The sequence below is a fragment of the Borostomias antarcticus genome (assembly GCF_949987555.1).
Source record: "Borostomias antarcticus genome assembly, chromosome: 18".
In the NCBI taxonomy this organism is placed as follows: domain Eukaryota; kingdom Metazoa; phylum Chordata; class Actinopteri; order Stomiiformes; family Stomiidae; genus Borostomias; species Borostomias antarcticus.
In genome coordinates, this window is record NC_140251.1 from 23,607,803 (window position 1) to 23,623,740 (window position 15,938).

The following is a 15,938-nucleotide window of genomic DNA, read 5'->3' on the forward strand; positions in this document are numbered from 1 at the left end:
CACACTACACAACCTCCCTTCTACACACACTACACAACCTCCCTTCTACAAACACTACACAACCTCCCTTCTACACACACACTACACAACCTCCCTTCTACACACACTACACAACCTCCCTTCTACACACACACTACACAACCTCCCTTCTACACACACTACACAACCTCCCTTCTACAAACACACTACACAACCTCCCTTCTACACACACACTACACAACCTCCCTTCTACACACACTACACAACCTCCCTTCTACAAACACACTACACAACCTCCCTTCTACAAACACACTACACAACCTCCCTTCTACAAACACACTACACAACCTCCCTTCTACACACACACTACACAACCTCCCTTCTACAAACACTACACAACCTCCCTTCTACAAACACTACACAACCTCCCTTCTACACACACTACACAACCTCCCTTCTACAAACACTACACAACCTCCCTTCTACACACACACTACACAACCTCCCTTCTACACACACACTACACAACCTCCCTTCTACACACACACTACACAACCTCCCTTCTACACACACTACACAACCTCCCTTCTACACACACACTACACAACCTCCCTTCTACAAACACTACACAACCTCCCTTCTACACACACTACACAACCTCCCTTCTACAAACACTACACAACCTCCCATCTACAAACACTACACAACCTCCCTTCTACACACACACTACACAACCTCCCTTCTAAAAACACTACACAACCTCCCTTCTACACACACTACACAACCTCCCTTCTACACACACACTACACAACCTCCCTTCTACACACACACTACACAACCTCCCTTCTACACACACACTACACAACCTCCCTTCTACACACACACTACACAACCTCCCTTCTACACACACACTACACAACCTCCCTTCTACAAACACTACACAACCTCCCTTCTACACACACACTACACAACCTCCCTTCTACAAACACTACACAACCTCCCTTCTACACACACACTACACAACCTCCCTTCTACACACACACTACACAACCTCCCTTCTACACACACTACACAACCTCCCTTCTACAAACACTACACAACCTCCCTTCTACACACACACTACACAACCTCCCTTCTACACACACACTACACAACCTCCCTTCTACAAACACTACACAACCTCCTTCTACACACACTACACAACCTCCCTTCTACACACACACTACACAACCTCCCTTCTACACACACACTACACAACCTCCCTTCTACAAACACTACACAACCTCCCATCTACAAACACTACACAACCTCCCTTCTACACACACACTACACAACCTCCCTTCTACACACACTACACAACCTCCCTTCTACAAACACTACACAACCTCCCTTCTACAAACACACTACACAACCTCCCTTCTACACACACTACACAACCTCCCTTCTACAAACACACTACACAACCTCCCTTCTACACACACTACACAACCTCCCTTCTACAAACACTACACAACCTCCCTTCTACACACACACTACACAACCTCCCTTCTACACACACACTACACAACCTCCCTTCTACAAACACACTACACAACCTCCCTTCTACACACACACTACACAACCTCCCTTCTACAAACACACTACACAACCTCCCTTCTACACACACACTACACAACCTCCCTTCTACACACACACTACACAACCTCCCTTCTACACACACTACACAACCTCCCTTCTACACACACACTACACAACCTCCCTTCTACACACACACTACACAACCTCCCTTCTACAAACACACTACACAACCTCCCTTCTACACACACACTACACAACCTCCCTTCTACAAACACACTACACAACCTCCCTTCTACACACACACTACACAACCTCCCTTCTACAAACACTACACAACCTCCCTTCTACACACACTACACAACCTCCCTTCTACACACACACTACACAACCTCCCTTCTACACACACACTACACAACCTCCCTTCTACAAACACACTACACAACCTCCCTTCTACACACACACTACACAACCTCCCTTCTACAAACACACTACACAACCTCCCTTCTACACACACACTACACAACCTCCCTTCTACAAACACTACACAACCTCCCTTCTACAAACACTACACAACCTCCCTTCTACAAACACTACACAACCTCCCTTCTACAAACACTACACAACCTCCCTTCTACACACACTACACAACCTCCCTTCTACACACACACTACACAACCTCCCTTCTACACACACACTACACAACCTCCCTTCTACACACACACTACACAACCTCCCTTCTACACACACACTACACAACCTCCCTTCTACACACACACTACACAACCTCCCTTCTACAAACACTACACAACCTCCCTTCTACACACACACTACACAACCTCCCTTCTACACACACACTACACAACCTCCCTTCTACACACACACTACACAACCTCCCTTCTACAAACACACTACACAACCTCCCTTCTACACACACTACACAACCTCCCTTCTACACACACACTACAGAACCTCCCTTCTACACACACTACACAACCTCCCTTCTACAAACACACTACAGAACCTCCCTTCTACACACACTACACAACCTCCCTTCTACACACACACTACACAACCTCCCTTCTACACACACACTACACAACCTCCCTTCTACAAACACACTACACAACCTCCCTTCTACACACACTACACAACCTCCCTTCTACACACACACTACAGAACCTCCCTTCTACAAACACACTACACAACCTCCCTTCTACACACACTACACAACCTCCCTTCTACAAACACACTACAGAACCTCCCTTCTACAAACACACTACACAACCTCCCTTCTACACACACACTACACAACCTCCCTTCTACACACACACTACACAACCTCCCTTCTACACACACACTACACAACCTCCCTTCTACAAACACTACACAACCTCCCTTCTACAAACACTACACAACCTCCCTTCTACACACACACTACACAACCTCCCTTCTACACACACTACACAACCTCCCTTCTACAAACACTACACAACCTCCCTTCTACACACACACTACACAACCTCCCTTCTACACACACACTACACAACCTCCCTTCTACAAACACTACAAAACCTCCCTTCTACACACACACTACACAACCTCCCTTCTACACACACACTACACAACCTCCCTTCTACACACACACTACACAACCTCCCTTCTACAAACACTACACAACCTCCCTTCTACACACACACTACACAACCTCCCTTCTACAAACACTACACAACCTCCCTTCTACAAACACTACACAACCTCCCTTCTACACACACACTACACAACCTCCCTTCTACACACACACTACACAACCTCCCTTCTACACACACACTACACAACCTCCCTTCTACAAACACTACACAACCTCCCTTCTACAAACACTACACAACCTCCCTTCTACACACACACTACACAACCTCCCTTCTACACACACACTACACAACCTCCCTTCTACAAACACTACACAACCTCCCTTCTACACACACACTACACAACCTCCCTTCTACACACACACTACACAACCTCCCTTCTACACACACACTACACAACCTCCCTTCTACACACACTACACAACCTCCTTTCTACACACACACTACACAACCTCCCTTCTACAAACACACTACACAACCTCCCTTCTACAAACACTACACAACCTCCCTTCTACACACACACTACACAACCTCCCTTCTACACACACACTACACAACCTCCCTTCCACTTCAGTTACAGAACGCATACACTCTTTGCAAGAGGTGATGTAGATACACCTGGTCGCAAACAAATGCCTAAAGAGAGTCTTGAGCTCAAAAAGTGTCTTTTTCATATTTGTGTGTTTGTGCAGGCGGAGGCTATCCAGGTGAACCCTCTCTACTTGCTGATACCCACAACCATCTGCACGTCCTTCTCCTTCCTGCTTCCTGTGTCCAACCCTCCTAATGCCATCGTGTTTGGCTATGGCCACCTCAGCACCATGGACCTGGTCAGTTTACACTAAGCCACAGTTTGGTATGAGCAGTGGCCTTTGTGTGTTTTGTTTTAAATATATTTTTTATATATATTTCTCTATATATCTCAGTTATCTCATATGGGTGAGGATAACCCCATTACAACCCCATGCATTGTTGAGTATACAGCATTTGTTCTAATTAAAGTTTGTTCTCTTCCATTTGATGCTATTCTAGGTGAAGGCGGGGCTTGGAGCAAACGTGATTGGTGTCCTTGTGGTTCTATTCGCTCTGACTTCGTGGGGAATACCTTTATTTGGACTGGACACTTACCCTGATTGGGCACCTCTCGTTTCTGGGAACAACAGCACTGGATTATGATGTCATTGGTGGAAAGAATGAGCAGGAATACCTCGAGGAGGAACGAGGCGGTCAAATATGAGGGGCCAGGGATGTGAAACGCACAAGGGGTTCTGCCATCACATTTGGACTGTCTCCTACGCCCCCTAGCTTTGGACATCTGATTTTTAGGACAAATCGATTGACTCCGGAGGATATTATTAGCCAGTGTTTTTAGTGTCTTTGCCGGACAATTGAGGAGTCATTTTATGTGGTTTTCTGGATTTCTAGAATTAAAAGAAAGTGTTCAGGGGTCCTTCTACTTTTCACATAGAGTGTAGATCTCTGCACATGAAATGAATAACACTTCAAACATGTCATATATTGTCCTATGTGTGAAGGTGAATGTAAAATTGTCAAACATGTTAATCAAGTGACCAGTGTGTTTTTTTTCTAAGTTAAAAAAAAAATATATATTCAACTAATATTTTGCTTGAACATATTGGTATATGAAGAGCCCGACAAAAAAAGGAATCAATTACAAAACAAAAAACTGTCATCTTAAAGGGCCCCTGCGCACGTGCCCAATGTGCCCCAATTATAACCCGGGCTTGATGGCAGCCTAAACTAGCCTACTGCAAAACCAGGTTAATGATACTCCAGTCATACACATGGGCAAAAGGTTTTGGGGGGATGACTTGTTAGCTCCTAATATGTTTTGGTGTGCGGGTGTCCTTCGCCCCCCCCTGTAGCCTCTCTAATCTAACCTACAAGATAGGAGGGGTGGGAGCTTTTGGAGAATTCATCTCAAACGTCTTTGTTGCAGGCATTTCATATGCAACACAATTCGCTTTTATAATAAAACAAAACGAGAGTGGTGCTCATGTGCGTGGTGTCTGCTTTCTGACTCTCACACTCTTTGAAGCATGGTTACATGTACCACGGTTGTCTAAATGTAGTGTTTTGAAGTTATATCCCCTTAGTGTAACCTATTCTTGTGGTGGATGGCCTTGCGGGTGTCCGTGCTGCAGGTCGCCCACCTGTCCGGGGACGTCCCTCCTAACTCCGCCCTTCACCTCCTAACTCCGCCCTTCACCTCCTACTTCTGGCCACAGATTTCACTCAAGTCGTCGTCACCGCTCCGAAAGAAAGCAGCAGCGGCGGCGGCAGACGCGTAGCTTCACCAGCCCGTCCGCGGTTCAGACACGTAGCTTCACCAGCCCGTCCTCGGTTCAGACGCGTAGCTTCACCAGCCCGTCCGCGGTTCAGACGCGTAGCTTCACCAGCCCGTCCGCGGTTCAGACACGTAGCTTCACCAGCCCGTCCGCGGTTCAGACACGTAGCTTCACCAGCCCGTCCGCGGTTCAGACGCGTAGCTTCACCAGCCCGTCCGCGGTTCAGACGCGTAGCTTCACCAGCCCGTCCGCGGTTCAGACGCGTAGCTTCCCCAGCCCGTCCGCGGTTCAGACGCGTAGCTTCACCAGCCCGTCCGCGGTTCAGACACGTAGCTCCACCAGCCCGTCCGCGGTTCAGACACGTAGCTTCACCAGCCCGTCCGCGGTTCAGACACGTAGCTCCACCAGCCCGTCCGGTTCATCTGGGTAAAGCTTTGTTCCCCTGCTGCCCCTGAGAGAGAGAGATGTTGGACCCGTCCTCGAGTGAGGATTCCGGGCCAGACGAGGGTCCCGAAGTTCCCAGCGACTCTGGCGCTCCGGACCAACACAAGAAACGACAACCAAGTGAGCAACCCCAGCTGGAAAGTCGTCCCGAGGAAGATGAACAGGAAAAAGAGAGAGAGAGACTTCAGAAGGAAGAAGCGGAGAGGAAGATCAAACTGCAGGTTTACGTGTTTGTGTTGCGGTGTGTCGCCTACCCCTTCAACGCCAAGCAGCCCACGGACATGGCCCGCCGGCAGCAGAAGGTGAGTCAGGACGAACAACCACCACCGCGTTTCCTCGGGTTTCCGAATGAAGTGGGTGAGGATGACTGCCTGCTGCTCACATCACTAACATTTCACCCAAAACTACTTTTATTCAAGTCGCAAGTCACGCAGCCGGTGTAGGCTATACTTTTGTCACAATCCTGTCGCTTTCTAGAATTGCTCACTTCATTTTACAGCGTTTATATGATTGGGAATAGCACATTTAATATTTAAGTGCAATTCTGAAAGCTTTACACGTCTACAGAATTAAAGCACATTATAAACCATGGACACATTTCCCTTTTGTCATTTGGCACTGCTGGTTTCTTGAGACAGGACATGGCCAGGACAGGCTATATAACCAGCATATTGACTTCCGAGGTGAACTTCCTTATGTCTACTGCAAGTAGCCTACATGTTTGCCCTTTATATGAAGCCTTGCCAAAATGTGCTTTGTTGGTTAGATCTCATATAGCAGGTAATGTTGCTCACTGTGCCCAATATTGCGAAATAGTCACCGTTTCCTGGTGTTTTTAGGGGCCGCAACAGTAGGCTACATTTTTAAGCATTCAGTCTTTGTTAAATAATTTATAGTGTGCAGTTCCTACAGGACCTGGATGTCATATATAGCAAATATTTCATTTTATCTTTAATTTCCTCAGATAGACCAAAACATCAGGGATGGATACGCCGTGTGATTCTATTATTGAATTCCCTCAGTCTGGTTGTGAAACGTGTGTTCCATGATGGCCAGGTCCATGTGTGGAGGAGGCTGGGCTGTGGATAAAGGTGGATCAATGTACTGCTAAGTTAAGGGAACTCTTAATCATGACATCCAGCCCTCAGTGGGTTAGTGATTATCGTTCCATTGACCATTCTTACCTAATTTTGTTCTCTACGAATTACAAAATGTAACCTAATCAATAAAGATGTTCAACTTGAATAGTTGACATTTTTCATTCATGGCGTTCAGCGATGATGATTGATGATTGAAGTGTTCCCTTAATTTCTTTGAGCAGCGTGCCCGTATTCCAGTCTCAGGAGAGACTCATAGCTGTGTTGAACAAGCCAACAGGCTAATGACTGCTGTGTGTACATTTGTGTGTGTGTGTGTGTGTGTGTGTGTGTGTGAGAGAGAGAGAGAGAATGTGTGAGTGCTCTGTAAGCCAATCGGTGTGATGGAGTGCACATAGAAATTCAAGATATCTACAGGGCTGGACTGGGACAAAAATTAGGCCCTGCCATGTGGCTCAGACCGGCCCACCACAATTGGTCAGACACCGCCCATCAACATCCTGGCAGTCTGTTCAATATGCATATGATGCAAACCTACCATTCATGAAAACCCCTATAGAGTGGAGTGTCATGGACAGATCAAGTATACCAATGCAAGTGTGGACAAACTATTTTGTGTTGATCTTGAAATTCAATCTACTGTATGCTTTCTCACGCTCAATTTGTTTATAGATAGCCCCTAATATCACACTTGTTTCAAAGGGCTTCACTGACAAGATGAGGCCCTTTTTAATACACAGGTCAATGGAAAAGAATTATCCAAATATGGCTCCACAATTCCACAAAAATCACTACAGTAGCATAGCATGAGGATAGCCACATTCAAAAACACATGCAGCCATATTCAAAATAACAGATCTAGTTTGCTACAACTAGCCTACTACGAGGCTAGTACTATTACTACAATTACTCTGCTCCTACGGTATGGCCTAATGATCAAACAGTGTTTCCCCTAGGATTTTTTTCAGGAGGGGTGGTAGGCCCCCCGATACTACTAGTGTTGTCTGTTGCGGGGCGGGCGTGTCACGGATACATGACAACAGTGTCGTCACCAGTGTCGTCATAGACGCACACAGTAAGACCGTGTCCTAACTGCTTGCGACGCGAGCAACACAATGCGACATCGCATGCTTGCTGTCCTAACTGAAACCGTTAAATGTCCTGTTCTGTTACGTCATTTGTCTATATTCCCAACTGAAGACAGACTCCTGTCAACGCGAGCGACAGGAGGAAAATAGGAACAGGGCGAGCGTCAAAAGGGCTGTTAAAACGTCGCGCTGCGTCGCTCGCGTCCAGTTAGGGCCGTCCCCACTGGTCAACTGTCACTCGCGTCCAGTTAGGGCCGTCCCCACTGGTCAACTGTCACTCGCGTCCAGTTAGGGCCGTCCCCACTGGTCAACTGTCACTCGCGTCCAGTTAGGGCCGTCCCCACTGGTCAACTGTCACTCGCGTCAATTTCCGCGTCCAATTCAAAACCAATGGAGAGCGTTTGCGTCGAATGATCTTCCGGTAGCGGGGAAAACGCACTGGCTGCGCGTCGCAGAGTAATTAGCATAAAATAGACATCCATCCTATTTTATGCTAATTTACGCAAGCAGTGTCCAATCAGGAGAGGTTATTACACGTTCGTGTGGATTTTTGCTCTCCCAGCTGTATTGCATGTCCCTGCATTAGCATTGTGAGTATCTGCCATCATATCACGATTCTGTCAAATATATAATTTCGAAAAATTATTTATTTATCCAGGCATCTTAGTTTTATCAGTTTCATTATAGCGGAGCAGGTTATATTTGCTCTTATGTGGTATTCATTTTGTTCACAAGTTCGCGGTCGTACAGCCAGGCTACAGAGCTCCAGGAACCCCTATGCCAAGCCGAGCTGCATCACATTTTATGCTAACACCGTGTCCTAACTGCTTGCGACGCGAGCAACAGAACGCGACATCGCAGCTTGTTGTCCTAACTTAAACCGTTAAATTTCCTGTTCTGTTACGTCATTTGTCTATATTCCCAACTGAAGACAGTTAAAGAACGAACGCCGTTCAACGCGAGCGACAGGAGGGAAATAGGAACAGGGCGAGCGTCAAAAGGGCAGTTAAAACGTCGCGCCGCTTCGCGCTGCGTCGCTCGCGTCCAATTAGGACATAACAACAGAAAACAAAGCAATGGAACGCATTTTGTCGCTGAGGCTCGTGTCGCGTGTAGTTAGGACACGGTGTTAGGTGTTTATCTTAAGTGCATTTCTCTACACTGAGCTGAAATTAATCCAGTGCACACTGCACAACATAACTACAAAAAATTAAAACATATTACTAGAGAAAATAACATTTAAACAGCTGAATGCTAAACAGCTGAAAAGAAATTGCAAAAGCATTGCTGGAAATGCATAGGGAATGGGGGAAAATGGGAACAGTCCACAACACAGATTCAAGATGTTAACCTAAAATGTAGGCTTTGCCCTACATTTGTAATTACTAACATCAGAATACATGGACTCTAAGCTGTGGTAACATTACTTACGTAGCTAGCTACAACAGAAAATATTTTCATTTAATCATCTCTTCTCTCAGGAGGGGCAGGCCACACCTCCAAAGCATTGGTAGGGGAAACTCTGGCGGCTATCATCCCTAGCCTACATCAGTTGCATCAGACGCTCAAGCTCCCAAATGCACTGCCTTAGTTAGCTACAGCTGCTCACCTCTTTAGCTGCTGTATCCTCTGTATCCTCCACCTCCACTGTCACAACTGACTCAATGTCCGTCGCACAGTGTTGCTGACTATCGTTACTGCTAGCAGCAGTGCTAGTGCTAGCCGCAGTGCTAGCGCTTGCAGCCGGTAGCATTTCGGCAGGACCCCCAGCCCCCACAGTCGTTCCAGAGAACATATCCGTAATTTTGACACATTTCGAGGCGTCCTCTGCCAACTTTTTCAATTTCTTTCCCAGGATTTTCTGGGCACCCCCTTTGCGCTTTCTATCCATTTTGCCTCGTCACGACTCACGATTTTGACATTGGGATGTCGTGGACCATCAGGCCAGGGGGAGGGCCGGAGGGGTCAGGGTTGAGCCTACCAGTGTTGCCAACTCTTCTATCCCAGAAGTCACTTATTTACAAACTTACAAAACAAAGTTTTTTTGTTGCTGTATAACATTAGCTTTTTTCTTTTAAACAACGTAGGTCTGTAAACCTAAAGAATAATGGAAAAATAATATAGCCTACAATTTTCTTAATTATAACGTAGGCTATTTACAAACGTAATAGGAACTGAATCCAGGAAAGGTGAACATACTCACATTTCTGCATCATAACCTCTGAAAGTGAGCAGATGTGTAGAAATTGAGCATGTCTGCAAAACATTTTTTTTTTTACTACTTTCCGTTTACTGTGAAACCAGTAGGAGGTATTTTTGCCTAAGGTTATCATACCGTCAAAATATCCTACCGGCCCTTGCCTAGCTGTCATTGAGGCTTGTAGTAGTAGATCTTGGTTTGTAGTTGGTGATCTGTCTTTCCAGACAGAGGACGCGTTTCTATTGGAGAATTGGTGTTGTAGTTTCTCAGACTAGTGTTGTTTAGCCTCCTTCACCGCCTTGCTAAACCTGTACTTGGCCTCTTTGAACCGGTCCTTATCCCCACTCCTACGTGCTTCCTCTTTCTCCAGCCTTCACTTCCTGAGTCTGGCCAGGGCTTATCGTTATAGCTGATCTGGGTGCGGGTTGGAACATACACTCTCGACGAAGCTGATGTGTGACGACGCAGTGTCTGTGTCCTCGTCCTGGTTGTTAGCAGCTTCAGTGCCTGCCAGGTCAATGTAGCCCTGATCATGGCCGGCCCGTTCTAGCCACGCACGTGATTTATCCTTGGCCTCATCCTTCCACGTCCTGACGACAGGCTTGGAGAGTTTCAGCTTCTGCCTGTATTTAGGGATGGCGTGGGTGGCCCAGTGCTGCATGGGAGATGGCATGATGCATTGGTTAGTGTGGTGTAACAGTGGTCCAGAGTGTCCTCCTCCCTGGTTGGGCATTTTATCTGCAGGTAGTATTTGGGGAGTTCATGACAGATTAGCTCTGTTGCAGTCACCTAGCACTATAACAAAGGCGTCCGGGAACTTCTGCTCCACATCCCAGATCTGGTCAGCAAGCCTCTTGTACCACAGCATGGGCGTAATATATACACACACCAGCCAAAACAAAGGATGTTAACTCCCAGGGGGAGTAGAATGCTTTACAGTTGGACAGGGCTTCCAGGACAGGAGAACAGTGCTGCTGTATCACTCTCTTGTCCCTACACAACAAATGGTTCACAAAAAAAGAAGTCCCTCTACATACTTCCTGCCAGAGTCTTGGTTCACGGTCAGGTCTGAAGAGTTGGAATCCGTCAAGTTGTACTGCGACGTCCGGAGTTGACTCATTCAACCAGGACTCAGTAAAGAACAGGAGGAGTTGACTCATTCAACGAGGACTCAGTAAAGAACAGGAGGAGTTGACTCATTCAACCAGGACTCGGTAAAGAACAGGAGGAGTTGACTCATTCAACCAGGACTCAGTTAAGAACAGGAGGAGTTGACTCATTCAACCAGGACTCAGTAAAGAACAGGAGGAGTTGACTCATTCAACCAGGACTCAGTAAAGAACAGGAGGAGTTGACTCATTCAACCAGGACTCAGTTAAGAACAGGAGGAGTTGACTCATTCAACCAGGACTCGGTAAAGAACAGGAGGAGTTGACTCATTCAACCAGGACTCAGTTAAGAACAGGACAGCAGATGAGGAAAATACCTTGTTTTTCTGCTGCTAGCCACTGGAGTTCATCCACTTTATTGTGGCGAGAGCGAACATTTGATGGGAAAATACCTGGTAATGCTGTGGGAGTTACGCATTCTCTAAGACTGACGAGAGCGCCGGCTCTCAACCCTCTTCTTCTCCGCCTCGCTGGATGGACCATGGGCAGAGAGCCCTTGACCAGAAGGACTGGGAACCCCACGTTAGGATAGATAGGGGGGGGGGGATCAGGTATTAACTCCGCAGGGGTTGATTCCATTATATTCACAAGTTCATAGTTAGGGGAAGTTCAGTACTCTGAACCGCTATCTGCAGTGAAAACATATCTGCCCTTCCTCCCGGTCAGCATACACAGGACAAAAACCCGGTCACTGACCACAATCGTTGTGGTCTTCCTGCTGTGTGCGTGCGTGTGTGCGTGTGTGTGTGCGTGTGTGCGTGCGTGTGTGCGTGCGTGTGTGCGTGCGTGTGTGCGTGTGCGTGTGTGCGTGCGTGTGTGCGTGCGCGAGCCAGAATATTGCTCACCTACTGCGGCTACTGTAGACATGTCACTTACTCCTTACTGTTGCTGCTCAACGGCTCTTAATTGAGTTTCTAGGATTGGCCTTCGTTTTTATACTATCAAGGACATGGATATTTCAGACAGCCTTACATTCTCATTCTCAGTGTTATACTGACAAAACCTGAATCCTCTTAATTTTATCACCTCCAGCCCTCAATTGTGGTTGTGTTACCCAAATAAGCTTTATCAGCAGTACCACACTAGTGAGAATGTATTGTTATGTAGGTCCTTGTTACAGTACAAGCATAAATCAATCAATCTAGGTCAGGACAGTGCTTGACCCAGCTACCAGCTGACCACAGAGCTGCTTCCAGGAGCTCTGTTCCCTCGGAGGCAGCAGTCCAGCTTCAATTGGCTGGAAGGAAGATTGAGCCATCAACTGTAAGGCCTCATTAAACTTGTAAGGCCCCATTTTGTTAGCCTAAAAGTAGCAGCAGTTTCAAGACAGACTGAACTACACGTTGGCACCTTAAATTGCCCACTGCTGTGAATTGTTCCATGGGGCACTTTATACTAGGGTTTGGGCGAGGTGTCGAGTTTCGGAAATTGAAGTTCCATTTATTTACACCCTATAAACGTTATCTTGCACCTTTTATCTTTCCAACCCTGTTTCTAACTAGCAATAAGATTAAGATATCCGTGTAGGAAGCATTTTCACTATAAATTATCAGAAGACACGTCTCTTGTCTCCTCCGCTCCAATAGACCTTTCCTGTTCAGGTGCCAAATTCTGCCCCCCCTAGTTACTGTTGCTATGCCCCACAAGCTTTGGAGCAAGTTCATAAAATGACCACTGAACAGCACATGCCTGATGATTCGCTCAAGGATTCCTGACAATATAGCTGCATGCTATTTTCCAAATGCCCCTACTTTGTCTAAGAGAGTTCTACAGAAAGGCCTGAACTATTTTCACAAGGATATTCAGGAGATTTGGATTTCGGATGGAGCAGGTGTCAACATACGAGTTGAGGCTTAGTGTTGGTGATCTATGCGGTAGACACAGACGCCTCACAAACTCCAGATTGAAACTCATCAGGACAAAATCGAGGAGTCTTAACTGCACAAAGCAGGGTGAGTTAGTGGCATCCATTCTTAGAAAATAAGCCTGTGAGAATGATCTGCTAACTACTAGCTGCAGGCTAATTAACTACTCATAGCTTTTTGTGTTGGCGCAACTGTAAACTGATGTGTGGAGTATCGTACAGCTAGTTTTCTTATAACATAATGATACAGCAGCCTTCAGGCCGGTTTTCTTTGTTTTAAGAACAATTTTCTTCAAACTAATGTCTAATCTATGAACACACAACGGGACAAGCTTTGTTTGTGGGACATCAGAGGCGTGGTCTTAAGAAATCACGCAACCTTATTGGTTATTATTCTCCGTGTGATTGACAGGTTGGAAAAGTCTATTCTGTGTTGCGAAACACGCACTCACACGGCAGAGACCAGCCAAGTGGGGAGAATGGAAACGGTCAAACGTTTGGTTGCTCGTATTTTGTGAAATTAAATAACTTGTTTAGACGCGTTCTGTCCGAGTGACATCATATCAAAAAGCTACTTTGAGGAGTTAAGTAAGAAGCTTGAGGTACCACAACATCCATCAACCATCGAGGAGCAGTGGGGTTTGTTCTCCCGCGCCATCTCAGAGACTGCAGAGAAAGTCTTAGGAAGAAGGAGGGGTTCCAACAAAGAAAGATGGATAACAGACAGGACATGGAATTTGATTGATGAAAGGAACATGGCCAAGATAAGGAGAGAACAGAAGAGGAGGCTCCGGGGATGGAGGATGGAAGATGAAGAGTACAGGCGCCTGGACAAGGAGGTGAAAAAGAGATGCAGGAATGATAAGAGAAGGTGGCTGGAGGAGAAAGCAAGAGAGGCTCAGCATTCTCATAGCATGTATACCTAGAGAAAGAGGAAAGACCCTGTGCATACTACAAAAAAGTACAACATCCAGTTCCAGAAATGGAGACAGTGCTGCTTCATAATAGCTTATTGTCTTTCAACACTAATGCTCAATTGGCCATCACACTTTATGGAGGCTATCTACAGTACACAGGTGACTAGATAATGAGTTGGCTAGCTAGTTATTCACAGAAGGGGTAAATAAAATTAAGGCCTGTGCCCGAATGTGGAAATGTGGGTGTGGCCAAGGAAAGTATATGTGACCGCCGCTGGTAATTTGGTCCTCAACTAGGCATTTTCATTTTTCAGTTTATTACAGATTATGAAAGTGCACATTGTAAGCTTTCAAATGAGGTCCCATACATTGAAATCTGAACATAATTGAAGAAGATATGCTTATTTGAATGCTAGTACTGCCAAATCAACTTAGCTGAGAAATCTCCCTCCAAAGTTCTCCAACATTTTCACACCTCTGACTGCCAGGTAATGGGCGTTAACAATAGCCTGGTAACCCCTCCCCCAGCCACTCCCCCACTGGACGATCTGTCATTATCTGTCAGAGTGGCTGTCAACTTGGGGTATTAACTGAGAGTGGCAGCCAAGTGGGGTGCTCTCTCACTGATGACCCCACACTCTTTGAGTCAGTATTAATCTTGTGTTGTGAATGCAGTTAAGAACAATATAAGATGAAGTTCAAATTTAACGTTCTTTATTGTCACATACATGATATAAAGTACAAGCATAAGTAGTTAAGTGTACAAAAAAAGGCAACAGTCTAAGTGTTAAAGTGTACAGTCAGTTGTCTGTTTTATAGACAAGGTGCATAGTGTTCATTGTGATCAAGTGTACAACAAAGTAATAACAGTCCCCAGCTCAATACTCAAGGTAATAACAACAGTACTCAGCTCAGTATTCAATATTCTAACAATGCAGTCTGTGCAAGTGTGGGCAAGTCTGTGCAAGAGAACAAGCAACGCTTCAGTATACAAACAGGAAAACAGGAAAGGCTGTGGCCTTTCTCCTGCAGTGCTGTCCGTCCTGATGATCTGCAGTGAATCTACAAGCGGACAGTCTTGTTCTGAGCTGCTGTGGAGTTTGGCGGGGGACATGTGACGTCTCGTCCCTCATCAGAACAGAACTCTCTGATCTTGTCAAAGAGATACGTCTGTCTGGCCATGTCCAGTCCGGGTGGGGCTTGCACAAGAAGACCTTCTCTGGGGGGCAGGACATCAGGCTTGCGCAGCAGCTGAAACTCGACTGCCGGTGCATCACGGTGTTCTCTGGCCACAACCATGCCAGGTCTCTCAGCATCAAAACTGCAATAGAATAGAAGGAAGAAAGTACATTAAACTATTGCCCACAGTACTGGCACTCCATATAGATAAAATAGTACCAGAATGTGTTGATTAAATAGACTAGCTGGCTAGTTTAGGAACAAAGGGCTAGCTCAGCTAACTAGCATGTTAGCTAACGTTAGCTAGCTAGCCTTTGTTAGTGCTAGTGCCTTTATGCTAGCTAGACTTAGTCACTTGTTTAGAAAGGAGCTTCTGCTAAACGACTAACGTTAATGTAATGTAAACAGCACAGATAGTATAAAGATCAGCTTACCCCAAAGCAAAGCAGAATGCTTGGCGGTGGTGTG

At 46.1% G+C, this 15,938-nt stretch overlaps 2 protein-coding genes across 2 annotated transcripts in view; both read left to right on the plus strand.

Annotated features, from left to right (window-relative positions):
* The window catches only part of slc13a1 (solute carrier family 13 member 1), a gene marked incomplete at both ends in the record, with an annotated part of 37,629 nt that extends 33,250 nt beyond the window's left edge, over positions 1–4,379 (plus strand). Inside the window, 2 exons of the mRNA XM_084452849.1 lie at positions 3,896–4,033; positions 4,236–4,379. Coding sequence (XP_084308975.1) covers positions 3,896–4,033; positions 4,236–4,379 — 282 coding nt within the window. The remainder of the gene's footprint in view (positions 1–3,895; positions 4,034–4,235) is intronic.
* Positions 4,380–5,989: 1,610 nt separating this feature from the next.
* The window catches only part of cadps2 (Ca++-dependent secretion activator 2), a 404,172-nt gene continuing 394,223 nt past the window's right edge, over positions 5,990–15,938 (plus strand). Inside the window, exon 1 of the mRNA XM_084453028.1 lies at positions 5,990–6,258. Coding sequence (XP_084309154.1) covers positions 6,238–6,258 — 21 coding nt within the window. The 5' untranslated portion in view covers positions 5,990–6,237. The remainder of the gene's footprint in view (positions 6,259–15,938) is intronic.